The 16,322-nt window shown below is 42.9% G+C and overlaps 1 protein-coding gene across 3 annotated transcripts in view; it reads left to right on the top strand.

Moving 5' to 3' along the window:
- Ptprg (protein tyrosine phosphatase receptor type G) overlaps positions 1-16,322 on the top strand; it is a 658,629-nt gene that overhangs the window by 523,417 nt on the left and 118,890 nt on the right. For all 3 annotated transcript variants that reach the window (XM_074044097.1, XM_074044096.1, XM_074044099.1), the window contains exons 7-8: positions 3,500-3,657; positions 13,287-13,479. In XM_074044097.1, the coding sequence (XP_073900198.1) occupies positions 3,500-3,657; positions 13,287-13,479 (351 nt within the window). The remainder of the gene's footprint in view (positions 1-3,499; positions 3,658-13,286; positions 13,480-16,322) is intronic.

Below are 16,322 nucleotides of genomic sequence, written 5' to 3' on the forward strand. Positions count from 1 at the left end.
CAGGCAGCAACCCAGTGGTGGAGTCGGGGTTTGAACCAGGGAAAGCTGAGTGCCTTCTCTGCTCACCAGGCCCTGTTGCAATGGAGACATGGCTGCTCTGATGACAGCAGTCAGATCTCCTGTTCAGCATGAAGCCAGGCATGCCACTCAGGTCATCTGTGGTATCCAAAAAAGAATCCCACCCAGTCTCTGTATTCTTATGTTTCTGACCTGGCATCTGTCACTTCATCCTGGCCTTCCATTTGCCCAGCCCTAAAGTTAAAATATTGAACTCAATTGGTGGTTTTCAAAGTGACCCTGGGGCCTCACCATGGTAGCTGCATGTTAACCTGCTAGAGTTGCTGAGCCTTTAGTAAAATTTTTTTAACAAACATTTTTGCAGTCCTGGAGTTAGAACTCAGGTCCTTGTACTTGCTAGGCAGGTGCTCTACCACTTGAGCCACATCCCAGGCCATTTTTGCTTTAGTTACTTTTTAGGTAGAGTCTATTGCTTTTTACTTGGGGCCAGCCCTAGAGCTGATCCTCCTACCTCTGCCTCCTGAGTAGCTGGGATCACAGGTATGTGCCACTGTCCAGTCAGGAAAATTTTGCTAGACAAAATAGTGCTTTGGCTCCCACAGCCACTAACTAGGACAGCCCCAGGCCTTCCCAGATCTCTGAGTCCTGGAATTGAAGCTAGCCATGGGGTAGAATTGAGAAACTGATAAGCCAGGTCCTTGTCCCCTGTCCCCATAGCCAGGTCTACCCACCATCACCAATGTGCTCTGTGAGTATCAGCACCTGCCTCTGATGCCCTTGGGCCAGTCAAGGACAGAGACAGAGATGGTCACATTGGTAGCAAGAGTCATACTTGCTGTTCCGCTTGGTCCCTGCCAAATTCACAAGTCCACAAAGGAACTCACTGACAAATCCTGATCCTGCCATAACAGTGTGTTGTCACCTCCACACACACACTGCATTTGCCCCCCTCTCGCCCGTCGTGGGTGGGACAGGCATTTCTGCTTTTATCTTTTTGTGCTCTTGAAAGCCATGGCCTCTTCCTGAGTGGGCACCTTAGATGGGGGCTTCACTGCACCCTGGCCAGATGTCCTGTCACTTCCTGATGGCATGACTAGCATGCTTAACTGCAGCCCTGAGGTTACATCAGACCCCTAGAGGGAACTGCAGTTTTTCTGATCTTTCAGTTTTAGAGCCTTGATCCTCAGGCAGGTTGGTGGTACAGTGTGGTGTGACGCTAAGTTCCCCGACGACGTGTGAGGGTCAGGAAGGTGGTTTTGCAGCTAGCGATGCCAAGCCCTACACACACCCTCTCTTGCGCTGGGCTCTAAGTTGGCTATTTACACAGCCCAGGAGTTACTGAAGCAGCCAGCAGAGGCCAAAACATGTCCTCTGCTGGCCAAGCCAGTCCCAGCCAAGCACACCTGTGGAGTGCTTCCCCACTATTAGACTGCAGGTAGCTAGAGTTAAATTAAAGCTCAGATCTGCCAGTGGGCAGAGGGGCAGGCCCACTATTACAGCCTTTTGTCCCCAACAGAAACTGTTTGTGTAATTGTGATTATAGAACCCTATGATTTGAAGACTTTTGCATTTATTTGTTAATAGCTTATTTTTCCTTTTAAAAAAAATTAATCAAGCCAGATGTGGTGGTACATGCTTGTAATCCCAGGACTTCGGAAACTGAGGCAGGAGGATCCAGAGTTTAAGGCCAGCCTGAGGTATATAGAGTGACCCTGTTTCAAAAAAATGCTAACAAGTAAGTAAACAAATGAATGAATAATTGGTATATGAATCAGCTTCAGTGTCAGAGCCTCATGAGTAATTGCTGTGACGCTGCTACTTTCTCATGACCTTGAGTTTCATTGTTTAACCTCCACATGCCTTGATTTCCCCATCTGTAAAAGTGGAGTATTGAATGCACACTTCCCAGAGCTGCAGAGTGAGAACAAAAGGAAGTGAATAACAAAAGCCTCAATTCTAAACTTGGTTTCCTGGTTTTGCGTTCTGGGCTCTGTAAATTGAGAATGCAATAGACCACCCCGGGGGAGGGGGGGGTAGTTATTTTAAGTATGAAATAAGTTAAAAGGTGTGAAGTTCTTATGTCAGGACTTGGTATAATATAACAAGTACTGCTTAAATGTTTGTAGCATCTGAATACAGTAATGCCTGCATGTAGTAAAATCCAAGTGAATGTTAGATCTTGCTCAGTGACTCTCTTCCAAAAGATTGTCTGGGGAGACAATTGCCCAAATATCTGCTTGAGTTGTTTTGCATGAAAGATGATGTTTGCATGAAAAGAGGAGGAGGTATGAAGCTTGGAAGAATATTTCCATCGGCACAGGCATGTCTGTGATGTCACTTAGAGCCCTGAGGTCCTCCATGGAATGTCCTGGGCACATGGTGGAACCAAGAAAACCATTAGCAGAACTCTAATAGTCTTATGACACATTTAACAGGGATGAAGAATCTCAGGTTTAAATTCAGGGCTACATCTCTGGTTTATGAAGGATGCTGTGAGATTGATTGGGCCTGCTTGGGAGAATTAATAAAGACAGTGGTCCATCTCTACTGAACTATTCCTATCTACTTCAGGGTCTTTGCCTGTGCTGTTCCCCTTATCTGAAATGCTCTTCTTCATCTTTTTCTGCTTCTGCCCTTCAATTTGCACTTAATTAAATTCACTTCCTTTAGTCGCAGTCCCTGTTATGCACACCTTGTAGTGTGCCACAACTCTTAGGAGTTGTGTTGGGCAGACACTAACTTATGTCTTGCCTAGCTTTCTTCATGGAGTGACTGTGATGTGTCAACTATTGGTTCTCAGCCCAAATGTCATTCTACTTAAGTGAGGATATCTCCTTTTTTTTTTTCAGTACTGGGGTTTGAACCTGGGCCACCTGCTTGCTAGGCTGGCACTCTACTGCTTGAGCCACACCCCCATCGGACATCGCCATTCTTAGATCCATCATTTTTGAGTTGGAGGCACACTTGGATCTGGATTGTCCTTGTGTGAAATAATACCGGGGCCACGTCTGGAATTCTGCCATCATTCATGGCTTATAGTTTTCTTTTCATGGTGATTCTCTCATCTTGTCCCAAACTGTGTTCCACTGAGTATCTTTTCATAGGTGTTAACTAGAGAGGGGTTCCAAGATTTAATCCAAGATTGGGAATGCATGGATTAAACAAAGTTCAGTCATTTCTGTCCTGCAAGACTTCTCAGAGACCTTACCGTGCTGGTATATTGTATTTCCTGGAGTGGGGGAGGGATTGTCATGTTGTTCACCATTTCCATCACGGATGAAAATCATTTCTTTAGGACATGTAGCCTGTGCTGGTGTGCTCAGAACATGCCCTGGGAAACACTGCCATGTTTTCCACCATCAGACGCCAGTGCTGCTCAGCATAAACAAACACAAGGCTGTGATGTAGCACCAGCAAGCCTGGGGTTGTGATTGCATTTGCAGCATCATGTAAGTTACCATTGTGTTCTTTTTACAAACAGAGAAGGAGACCTTCCTGGATCCTTTTGTCCTCCGGGACCTCCTGCCTGCATCCCTGGGCAGCTACTACCGGTACACCGGCTCCCTGACCACTCCACCATGTAGCGAAATCGTGGAGTGGATCGTCTTCCGGAGGCCCGTCCCCATCTCTTACCATCAGGTAGGTATTGTGCCCCACAGCGTATCTCTGTTTGCTTGTTTTGTGTTGACTCAACTGTCCAGCATTGGTAGGATGTTTCCTTAAATTCTTTGTTCTTAATTGGTTTCTTTAATCTTTCCAACCAACATCTTTTTTTGAATCCAACGAATTATCTACCTAGCTGAGAATCGCAGGCATGAAATGAGGTATTGTTTAAGGATTCAGTCTTGAGGAGTTGTTGATTTATCAGAGACTTTTCCAAGCTCTTCATATATGTTAATCCATTTAATCTTCATGAATCACAGACTTATGAGGTGGGTACTATTTGTATCCCCATTTTATGGGGGAAGATGAAGAGATACAGAGTGTAAGAAACACGCCAAGATAGCTGAGTTGACTGAGCCCCAAAATCCTTCTCTAGCCACTAAGCCTGCTCACAGTTGAGAAAAGAGATCTGTATGCATGAAGAAATTAAATAAAACATTCATTGAGCTCTGTGACTCACTTTTTGTCATTGTGACAAATACCTGAGCAAATCAAATTAGATGAGAAAAGATTTATTTTGGCTCAGGGTTTCAGAGTTGTCAAGTCCATAGTTGGCTGGTTCCATTGCTGTGGGCAGAGCATCATGGTGCCAGGAGCTGGGGGTGGAGGAGGCTAATCATCTTATAGTGGCAGGATGTGGAAAGTCACAAGGGAGGGAACTGGGACAAGATATAGCAGTCAAAAGCATGGCCCTTGTGACCTACTTCCTCTACTCAGCCTTACCTTCTAATAGCCCATTCAGCTATTAGACTCATCAATTGAAAAATCCACTGATGAAGTTAGTTCTGTTCTGAGTCAGTCACTTCTCAATAGTGGCAGCAGCTGAAGACCATGTCTCCACTATAATAAGCTCTTTCCAAATGCAAAACATTTTACTAAGCACTTTATATATGTTAGCTTCGTCAGTGGCAAAACAACACTGTGAGGTAGGTATTGCAGACACATGGCACACAGAACATTACAGCAGGAAGAGTTGAGTAGCATGCTAAGGATTCATGGGTAATGAGTGATAAAGCCTAAAACCACACTTGGCTTTACTTGATTCTGAAGCTCCAGTGTTTTTGACCAGTGGACTATACCACTTCCTCTGGGTGTGACATGAACAGATTTCCCTGGAAGATAGGGTGTAGACTGAGCAGTTAATCATGGGTAAAAATCAGTAAAATGGAAATGGAGTTGGGTCCTTTAAATCATCTCACAAGGATTACTAGATAGAAGGGGAGAATTCCTGGAAAGGGCATGTTAGCTGTCAAAAACGTACCGAGATAGGAAAAGAGCAAAATGTTTTCTGTTTAATTCTCAGAATTCAAGCCAGGAACAGTGGGGGTAGGATTTGTAAGGAAGTGAATTGGGACCACTAATCAGGACTGTCTACAAATGGAAGATTCTTATCCGGGCCTTTCAGAGGAATGACCTTCTTGCTAGCATTATGGCTGGGGATAGGGATGGCACAGAGGGAAGAAGGTGGAAAGTCTAGAATTTTCTGGTAGTATGCCAGTAGGGTAACTAAAGACACCTGCAGCAAGACTTTGAGCCTGACTGGTATGGGAGATTGTCCAGAGATTTTCCTAACAGGATAGTGGGTACTGAAGAGGGAATGGAGGAGAGGTTTGGTGGTGTTCTAATCAGGCCTTTTTTGGATGAAAAAACCAGAAACTGACCTCAAGCAGCCCAAGGAGAGGGAGTTTTGTGAAGAGACAGGGCGTTCTGAGATAAAGCAACAGGATGGTAACTAGTTAGTGAAGTAAGTAGTTTTCTCTCAGACTTGTAGAGTCCATGTGGTCTCTTGAATCTTGGAGTTACCTGACCTGGCTTTGTGAGCAGTCCTGTCTTTAGTATAATTCTGGTCCCTGCTCTTTTCCATATTGTCTTCTCTTGTTTCCACAGCTCAGTTTGCCTGCCCTAGTACTAGTTAACCTTTAAACTCAAGGGCTGGCTACTAGCTGACAAAGCTTCAGTCAGCTATTAAAGCAGGTTGATCTGAATAAACATTGAACAGCTGACTGATATAGTGGCTTTGGGTCATGTGACCATCTTTGTGGAAAGTCACTGTCACTAGAGGGGTTAGACAGTGTCCTCAGAGTTCCAGTGTTGTCCTTCTGGAAGTAAACTGGGTAGCTTTCTAGAAGGAGGCTGGAGCAGGAGAGCTCCTCTATCTTTCTACCAAAGTTAGATGGTGTAGAACCAGGCTAACCAGATTTATTTGGCTTTACTGCTGTCAGCAATCATTTTTCTTAGAATTTTATTTATTTTTAATTCCACTCTTACAAACAAGGAAGGACTTGGCAATTTGATTTCTGAACAGGATCTGCTTGCCGTAAGGAGATAATGAAATAAGAAGCAAGTTTTCTTCCTAATGGAGAAGCCAACATTGTTTTATTTTTTTTTTAAAAATGAAATTATAATCAAAATATTTATTTCTGCAGGGTTTAGGGAAGCGGTTTCTTTTTCCTTAAATGGATCTTCTTTTTTTAATCACTTATGATAAATGCTTTGGTCTTCAAAGATTTAAAGGCTTGAGGTAATAAAATCAAACAATACAGGTTCAGCTACTTTTTTGTAGTATTCCAGGTAAAGGGAAAAACAAAGGGTAGCAGTTGGTTGGCTGGGGAGATTTGAGGACCACTCACAAATAATGGGTTTTGTGGGAGCTCTAGATGTTTAGTTGGTCCAAACAAACACCCAGTTTGGCGGTTGGATGTCTGATCAAGTATTTGTCAGTTAGAAGCTTCTAGAAATCTGTTTGCTCTTCCACTCTACCACTCAAGGAGAAGAGATTTCTTTGCCTTCCAATGCATACTTCTTGGAAGGTATTGTTTCAGGGAAACCCAGAAGAAATAAATTAATCTTACGTGTTTTCTAATTTCTGTGTTACAAAACCATCTTCAGCTATGACTTCACTTTTGTCAGGCACCACTGCATAACATCCCTGTCTCACTCCCATGGGGAGACGTCAGCTCATTTTCTTGTGACCTCTCTGGATCCTTGCAGGCTAGCTTTGTGCTGGTCACAGCTGCATCATCCTCTGGAAAGGAGAGCGCTAGCCATCCAAGTATTATCACTTCAGACCTTCCCATCGCACCCTGCCAACATTCTTTCTGAACTTAGTACAGAATGTTCGCTTCAGAAAGGCGAATGGCCAATTTGGAAAAGCCAAGAAGTTAGGAACTCCACATGTTTCTTTCTGAAAGAAAATGTTCCTAGTTCATCAAGGCCTTCATTCCTCTATTTCTGCTCTCCTCTCCTCTCACCTTCCATCCCCTCCCCTCTTCTTCTCTCCCCTCCCTTCCATTCTCCCATGACCCTTTTCTGACTGGTTATCTCTGTCATAAACAATAGGACAGATCTTTGGAGTTAAGGCCCTGTGCCTTGGAGGCAAATGGCCTGGACTCCATTCCTGGCTCTGTTCTTGGGTCAACTCACTCAACGACTCCGCCACTCACTGCTTCAGTTTTCCCATCTGTAAAATGGTGAAGGTAGAGGCGTTATAAAGATGAAATGATGGAATGTACATCATACCATGCTGGCGGAGTGGCTCACGTGGTAAAGCACCACCAAAAAAAAAAAAAAATTTAATAGATTTTCATTTAGCCAGGCACCTGTGGCTTACGCCTATAATCATAGCTTCATGGCAAGCTGGGATCTAGAGGATAGCCATTGCAGGCCAGCCTAGGAAAACAGTTAGACTCCGTCTCCAAAATAACCAGAGCAAAAATGGACTGGAGGTGTGGCTCAAGCAGTAGAGCGCCTCCAACACCCTGCGTTCAAACCCCAGTCCCACTAAAAAAAAAAAAAAAAAAAAAAAAAAATGCCATGGCCTTGTCACCCAAACAAAATGGTAATACTCTCTTAGTGAGGGATGTCAAAGGAACAGGACTACCCTTTGACAGGACTACTCTTTTCTGACTGAAGTTATCTCTGTCATAAAGAATAGGACAGATCTTCGGAGTTAAGGCCCTGTGCCTTGAAGGCAGACTGCCTGGGCTCCATTCCTGGCTCTATTCTTTGGCCAACTCACTCAACAACTGTGCCAACTCAGTAACATGGTGAAGGTAGAGGCATTAATGATGAAGTGACGGAATGTACAGGAAATACCTAGACTTGTACCTGACAGCTTATGTCGTTCTACATTTTCCAGTAGTCACACTGAACAAATATAGAGGAACAGATGAAAATATTTTTTTGTGTTGCTGAGAATCGAACCCAGAGCCTCAGGTATGTTGGGCAAGCAATCTACCATGGAGCTATAGCCCCAGCCCCAAAATTGATGTTAATAAATAGCCGAATCCAGTATTCCAAAATATTATTATTTCACTGTGAACTAGCCACGTTTCTAATGGACTAGCCAGGTATAGCTGCTGGCTGTCACAGTCCTAAGGTATATCTCAAGGCCATGACAACTATGAATCATTTAATTCAGTAAGTTTTTGTTCTATGGTGTGCATTTCACATCAACCAAGAAGATTTCTAAATAGTGGATGAACATGCTGTCATTAAGCCAAAAACGATAGCTTTCTGTATTAATTATAGCAAAGTCCTTTTTTTTCTGAACAAGGCCTTTCTATAATTGCCTTCATCCAAAACTGTAAGAGTTACAGGATTGACATGATCCTGCATTTAGCTAGCTCTTCTCAGGTTTCATCTTTGCAGCTGTGGTTCAGTCAGTAAAACGGGATGGTCCAGGCTAGGGGGAATTTTCATATTCCGTCATTATTTTCTACTTTAATAATGAGGCAACACAACAGGGCCTGCCCTGTCATCCCCCAAATGTATAGCAAAGCCAAAGTGTCTCTGACCTTAGGTGAGACACTGCAGCCTGCAATGCTTTTCCTCTGGTTTTTTATTGTGCTAATAATGGACTCTGCTTTTGTTTAATTGCCACTATATACCCATCCCTTAAAATATTGTACATATCAGCCTTTTAATGCTTCGTATTTCTATTACTTTTGGTTTCTCTCCCCTCCAGCCACAATGGCCTCTCCCTACTTCTGTGGACAAAAGCGCCTGTGACATCAAATAGCTTGAGTAGATTTCAACTTTCCTTTGATTTGAACTGACAGATTAAAAACTTATTATTCCTCAGTAATACTTTTATAATAAAAACTAAGTTGAAATGATTTATATATACTTCCAGCCAACACATTTGCAATTCAAGGTTGAAATTGTTCTTGAAACAGCACCAGTTAAAATGCAATTACAACTCCCCAAGCAGGGATAAAAGAAAGAAGTGTTTTACACATTCACTTCAAAAGTTAGAAAGTCAATTTAATATTATAGAAATAAAACTTTCATTTATTTTTACTAAATGATAAAGACTTCATTAGTTATATTAAAGTAAAGATAAATCCATTGTGTTTATTACCTCCTTCTGTAAAAGGGTAAGACGAAAAGAGCGTGGTGAGTTGGAAGGTATTTTTCCTTCTGTCCACCATCTTGCTGCCCAGTTCTTTCTGTGTTGGGCCATAGTTGGGTTCCTTTCAGAGCACCAAAGAGGACAGATAGATTTATGATGCCAGTACTAGGTTCTCTAGTTAGAATGGCCTTGGGGTCAGCTCTGGGAATCCTTTGGGGACTTCCACTGTCACCACATTCAGTGCTCCCTCTGTGTTGCTTCTCTCCAATGAATCATTCTGAGGGTCTGTATTGTGTGTGGCAGGAAATGACTGAGAACACGAGAAATGGAGTCACCTGGCTTTCTAGTCCTCACTTCACTCGTTGGTTCCTTTGACTGTGGACAAGTTACTTAATGTCTACACGCCCAGCTTTCTTATTAGTCAATAAAACCAATGCTACTGTTAGCAACAATACCGCCAGCCTATGGGATCTCTGTGGTGATCTGCACCTGCTGCTTTCACCCCATGCCTTGCACAAAACAAGTACTCAGTAAATATTAGCTGCTAGTGTTAATGATAGCATTGTTAGTGTTACTGTTTTAAGCTAAAATCAGTTAGAAACCAAAATAATTTCTGTAAAGTGCTTAATAACCACCTTGCACAGAGCAGGCTTGATAATACAAGAAATAAAGAGGAAAAGAAGGAAAAGCAGATATTGACACCTTGCAGATGTTGTAAATTCAGCGTACGTTGTCACCACATTCCTCCTAAAATAATATCAATTACAGTTATTGAGCACTAACTGTGTGCCAGGAATTCTTCCAACTACTTTATAAACTCATTTAATAGTTAGGAAAAGCTTATGAAGAAAGCTTGCTATTATTGCTATTGTACTAATAAGGACACTGAGGCACTGAAAGATTAAATAAGCTGACCAAGGTCACACCTTTGTCAAGTAGGGTTCGAAACACAACTTTGAACTGATTTAGCAAGAGTTTCAAAGTTGGAGAATGAGGCCTAGGCCAAATCATGAGGGCCGCACTGTGAAGAATGGGAGACTGAGCTGGGTGTTGGGGCCAATGCCTGTATTCCCAATTATTTTGGAGGCAAAAGCAGAATTGAGAGTTTGAGGCCAACCCAAGCAAAAGTTAGTCAGGCCCTATCTCAAAAACAAAATACAAACAAAAATGGTGGGGGTATAGCCAAAGTGGTAGAGTGCTTGCCTGGTATGTATGAGGCCCTGGTTTCAATCCCTAGTATTGCAATTAGATAGGTAGGTAGATAGATAGATGACAAAGAGGCAATATTGGACAGAGGTATGGTGTGACTTTGTGTAATTTTTAAAAAGGATCACTGTAGCCTTTAACTAGATCTGAAAGGGCCATACACATTAAGCATCAAACATGTACACTGGCCAGACATCCAGAGAGATACCACTTGGTGTGAGTTGTCCAGTGACTCCGGGGTTATTTAGTACCGTCATGTCACACAACACTGCAGGGCACCGCAGCCACTAGGAGTTAAACAGAGTGGAGTCCCAAGTCAAGGGTGGGGGTCCAGTGACAACCTGAAGGATGTGCTAGTAGATGTCTAAGTGGAATCCAGGAATCATGGAGGCTTCCCACTCACTGGCCATGAATGGCAGTTACCAAAGACACAGGCCACTGGTCATTTCCACTTTGAGGAACAGCAGTGTTTTAGAGTGCTGTCAACCACCAAAGGGCATTTGATGAGTCTGCTAAGCTTGTCCTCCTCCTTGAACTCTTTTGTGTGACTGTCAGGCGAAGCTATGATCCAGTTGACAATATAATACCGCTCAGGTCATCAGTTCACTCAGAACCATCATCGTCTTCCTTCAGAATCTGTTGGAAGTTGAGTTAATGACAAGAAAGAGGCCCAGGCTTTTAAGCCATAGCATGTCATTAAGCTGTAAGAGCAATTTAAGCAAAGGCATTTTTGAGTTTCATTCACAACCTGCCTCTTTTTACAGTGTTGTGGCTAATTCTGAGCCATCAGAAACTTTTTTAGCAGAACTAAAAGCTACCTGGAAGAAACAGGTCATTGTGGAAAGTCTTCCAGGCCATCCTTTTGTCAGAGACTAACTTACTTCAGGATAGTTTTCTGTTTCTCTTTCCAGAAAATTCCTTTCTAAAATTGCTATGTATGGCATCCAGTCCATGTTTAAAATAAAATGAAAAAAGTCACCCTGAAAGTTGAGATTTTTCCCTTTATTCAACTCACGTCTCTAAGCTTTAATTTAAGCTAATTTCCTTTTATTTGGCCTTCCTGGATGTGGAGAATAGCTGGTCAGCATCTTCCACACACAAGGACCTTTAATCAAATTACTCCTTACTCGCCTTTTCTTCAGGCTAAACAATTCCACTTCCTTTAACCTTTCTTCACAGAACTCTCCATCCTTTTAATCATTTCGGTTGGTCTTTCCCTTGGACCGTCTCCAGAGGGTCTTTGTTAATTCCTTTCATACAATTTTCAGAAATAATTTTCTCTTAAGAAAATCAGAAACCTGCTTTCACTTTTTTGATGCATTTGGTCTGATTTTGGTCATCTTATCAAATGAGTTACATCACTGAGTTGAGGTAACATCTGTAGTTGTGTACATCTGTGTGGCTCATATCTGGACAGAGTAAACAGTCCAGTTATTAAATGTTTTTCCGTCGTGGTTCATATAACTAGAGAAAAAACAAAAGAAAGAAGACAGATTATAAGTAGAGAAACAGTGCGAGGTGTTAGAAGTCTAGTGACTTGTGGACAGTTGTGTCACATGACGGGGTACTTTTGCTCTTGGGCTAGGAGAGAGGCTGTTCTCTTTCTATTACCTCAATGAAAAGGCAGAGAAGGTTTCTTCATGTTTTTTTACCACTTTACGTAAGCAGTAGAATTGGAGGGAAGGTGGAGTGATAGGTGACTCTGAATTGAAATGATTTTTCTTGGCTTAAATCGCTCTGTGAATGCATCATTTTCTCATGTAAAGAGGGAGTCTCAGATTGCTGGTAGCAGGTTATTTTCTGGGTCATTCTGTGAAGCTATTTGAGAAACAGTCGTCTTAGCTCCAAGCTTCTAGAAGAATCTGGAAAAGAAATCTAGTAATTCTCTTTTCTTTTTTATTTTACACACTGGTTCCCCGAAGCCTGCAAGCGTCTCTCCCTCCCTTCTGGAAAAAGATCTTTCTAGCGACCAGTTGGCTTGGCCATTCTCTCCTGAGAGCAGCATTCTCTGGTGACTTCAGAGGAGCCAGAAGGATGAGCCATGCCCCCACAGCCTTTCCTCTTCGTTCACCTGCCTCATGGAGTTAGTATTTTTGGTCCATTGCTTTGGTGACAAGAATAACTTGGTGGACCAATGAGTACCTGTCTTGACAGTTTGGCTTCATCTGTCATCCACAACAGAATGGTCTTTTTAGTGGGCCAAAGATGGAGGTCACAAAGAGTCGTTTCAGTCATAGAAATATGGTCATAGGACTCTGAATTTTTTTCCCTTTGCTTTTCTCAGAAACTTTTATTGGCACTCTCATAGAAGATGTTTCTTCTTGTTGATAATAATGACAACAGCCAGTCTCTTTTGAAAGCTTACTGTGTGCTAAGTGACTTAAGAAAGGTCTGATCCTTTCACACAATAGGCCCTGAAATTGCAGATGTTTTACAGATGGGGAGACCTGAGTTTCAGAGGACTCGAATAGCTTATGCATGACCACCCATCCCTAGATGTTGAACGTGGACTTGTAGCTTAGCCATGTATTTAGCATTAAGTGACTTGGTGACTTGGCTGAACTTGGCCACTAGTATGTCAGAAGAGGCTTATTGATACAAATTAAGTCGCTAGCATTTATGGAGATCTCATGTGCCAGGAACTGTTTTTGAGCTCTGTACATGGACCAAAACCCTGGCATACTAGAGCAGGTGAGTCATGGGGCTAGAATATCCCCTGGCAGTCTGGCTCCTGTACCTCCAAACCACCACAAGTCTAATGCTCTTCCCATAATATTAAAAATGTAGCCAGGGAACTCTGCAGAAAGGACTCTAGTCTGAGATATGGTCTCCAAGAGTCGCACCCAGCCATCAGGTGGGGACGGTCCCTGGTTAGCAGGCAGGACAGAGACAGCAGGCAGCTGTGTGTCCTGTGGCGTGTACCAGCCTTGGTATTGTCACTTCCTGCCATTTTGTGTTGTTAACACCCCCACCTGCTTTGGTTCACACAGCTTTTCTAATTGATGTGTTTTTTTTTTTTTCCTCCCTTCTCTGATTCTCTGTTCAGCTCGAGGCTTTTTATTCCATCTTCACCACGGAACAGCAAGACCACGTGAAGTCGGTGGAATATCTTAGAAATAACTTCCGACCACAGCAGGCTCTGAATGACAGGGTAGTGTCAAAGTCTGCGGTCCGGGACGCCTGGAACCACGACATGGCAGACTTCTTAGAAAACCCACTAGGAACAGAAGCCTCTAAAGGTAAATTTGGATTAAGTGCCCTAGCCTGGGGGAAAATCCCTTATCATAAATTAACTTTAAATTAAAAGGAGTTCAAAGAAGCCAAGAGTTGAAATGATGTTAAGAACATATGTTTCTGTTAAAAAAAAAACAAAAAAACAAATAACTTGTCTGGATGATAAATAGAAGTAATTGTGGAATGACTTCAGTTTAAAAGGTATGTTAAAAATCATCCTTTTGAGTCGTAATAGATCATTCATCCTCTCTGCGTTTTTACCTTGTCTTTCAAAACTAATTAGGAGTGTCTATTGAAAGCTCTTGGAGAATGTCTTACTTGAACGATTTCCCTGTTGAGATCAGGATTTTTTTTCTGAGCTCAAACATCAGGATATTTGAATTGCAGCCAACACCCCATACCAAGCACAGACTCCAAGTCTACATGGCTCCCCCACTGAAAGTCACTTGCTTCTTAAAACCATTCAACAGCTAAATTCCCGTATCTGATAAGCATGAATATAGCATTTCAGACATCTAAGACTTTTCCATTTGTGCTTTCTTGTGTGAAATGAACATGGGTTCCTCTCCCAGAAATCCAGAAAATGGATTCTACCTTGAAGGAATAGCGGTGGAAAGCCCTGGTGCTTGGAAGGGAGAAAGGAATTTTCCTTTGGTGAGAAGAGGTGGATATTTCCCAACCTAGTACTCTCCTCCTGTGGAATCGTTGGCTTGGGTGACATGGGAAGTGCTGTGCCCCTTGTCAACACTGGAAGTAGTGTGGTGAGTTACATGGAGAGCTTTTATTTGAAGAGCACCCCCACTTCCAACAAAAAGGACCAGTTTGTTAGCATATCAACTTCATAAAAACAGGGGGCATGACTTTGTATTCCACAGATAGCTATAGGGATGTGTACTTTGATAAGCTTGAGAACATTTTCCATGCTCGTGTATCTGAAAAGGAGCTGAAAGAAGAGGAAAGGGAATTGAAAAGCATGATTTTAGGGTCCAACATGCTGATGCACACTTATAATCTCAGCTACCCCAGCTACTTAAGAGGCAGATATTGAGACCAACAAAAAGTTAGCAAGACCCCATCTCAACAAACAAGGTAGGCATGGCGGTATATATCTATAATTTCAACTATGCAGAAGGTATAGGTAGGTAGATCATGCTCTAAGGCTGGCCCAAGCAAAAAGCATGAGACTGTATCTAAAATATAACTAAAGCAAAAAAGGACTGGAACATGGCTCAAGTGGTAGAGTAACAAGTGTAAAGCCCTGTGTTCAATATCTCCCCTACTCCCAAAAACACCATCATTCTTTCCTGTCCATGTGATTTTGTGAGATACCTTTGAGATGCAAGTCATTTGAAGTGAACAGTATGTTAGGGCTCTTTCACTGAGAATGGTGGGAGAAATAAGTTCTCAAACATGAGAGCTATTTCAGGTTGGGCAGGCAATAGTGGAGTTTGAACTCAGGACCTCACACTTGCTAGGCACAGGTTCTACCACTTGAGCCACTCCACCAGCCTGTTTTGTGATGGGTTTTTTTGACTTAGGGTCTTGCAAACTATTTGCCTGGTTCACATCGAACCTTAATCCTCCTGACCTCTGCCTCCTGAGTAGCTAGGATTAAAGATGGGTGTGCTGCTGCTCCTCCTTCTTCTTCTTTTTAACTAAACTTGGCTAAAATAGAGAAAATCACTCAAAGGCTTTTCTCCCACGAGAACTTGCTTGGAAAAAGCAGGACTCTTTGGGATTCACTGTTTTGTCAGAGGTCTATGTAGAGGACCTGGAGGGAATGAGGAATTTATGTCAGGAGTAAGACGATCCCGTAGTTTGAAATTGCTGAGAAGCTTATATACCTTCTTCCTGGGGGAAATGAGAAAGAACGCAGCAATTTAGGGGAGGTAAGTGATTTCTGGCAAAGGTTAGTAGACCCTCAGAAGAGAAGGTAAGGACTGGAGGTGTGGTTCAAGCAGTAGAGCACCTGCTTTGCAAGCACAACACCATGAGTTCAAACCCAGTCCCCCACCCAAAAAAAAAACCACAAACAAACAAAAATAGAGTAGGTGGCAGGTTGTGTCACAGTCTGTCTGGCATGGCGCCACCCCCACGCTCCTCTCCTGTGATGCGGGTTGGTCCTCCCTGGTTAATGTAATTCATGGGGAGTGAATACATGATCATTGGGCTCCTTTTGGAGAACCTATCATTAGGCAGACAAGGGGAGCTCAGAGAAAACCCCTCCTGCATTTTCTGTTCCCCAGATGCCTTCAGTTTGAAGTCTAAAGCTGCATGTTTTGGCGTGATGTTTCCTGAATTCCTTCAACATACTGTTACAGTGTTACGTATGTAACAGGTGTACACCTTGATGAATTTTCACAAACTAAGTACTCCTAAGTAACAAGCAGTCAGGTCAGAAAACTAACATCCCATGCTGGGGTTGATGGTTCACACCTGTAATCCCAGTTATTCAGGAGGCTGCAATTAGGACAATCATGGTTCCGGGCCACCCCAGGCAAAAACGTTATCAAGACCCTCATTTTACTAAACAAATCAGGCATAATGCACACACCAATAATCCCAGCTGCAGAGGAGTCATAGGTAGGAGGATTGTGGTCCATGACCAGCCTCTGGGATAAAAAGCAAGAGATGCTATCTGAAAAATAATAGAAAGTAAGGAGAGCTGGAGGAGGGGCTCAAGTGGAAGAGCACTTGTTTAGCAAGCACAAGGGTCTGAGTTCAAACTCCAGTACTTAGAAAACTAAGGCCAGCAGCATCCAAGGAGTTTCCCCACTCCCTTCCTAGCCAGCGGTAACCACTGCCAGGAAGCAGCTTTGCATGCTTTCGTAGAATCATCTGGTCCGTA

This window comes from Castor canadensis, chromosome 10, assembly GCF_047511655.1.
Source record: "Castor canadensis chromosome 10, mCasCan1.hap1v2, whole genome shotgun sequence".
Classification (NCBI taxonomy): Eukaryota; Metazoa; Chordata; class Mammalia; order Rodentia; family Castoridae; genus Castor; species Castor canadensis.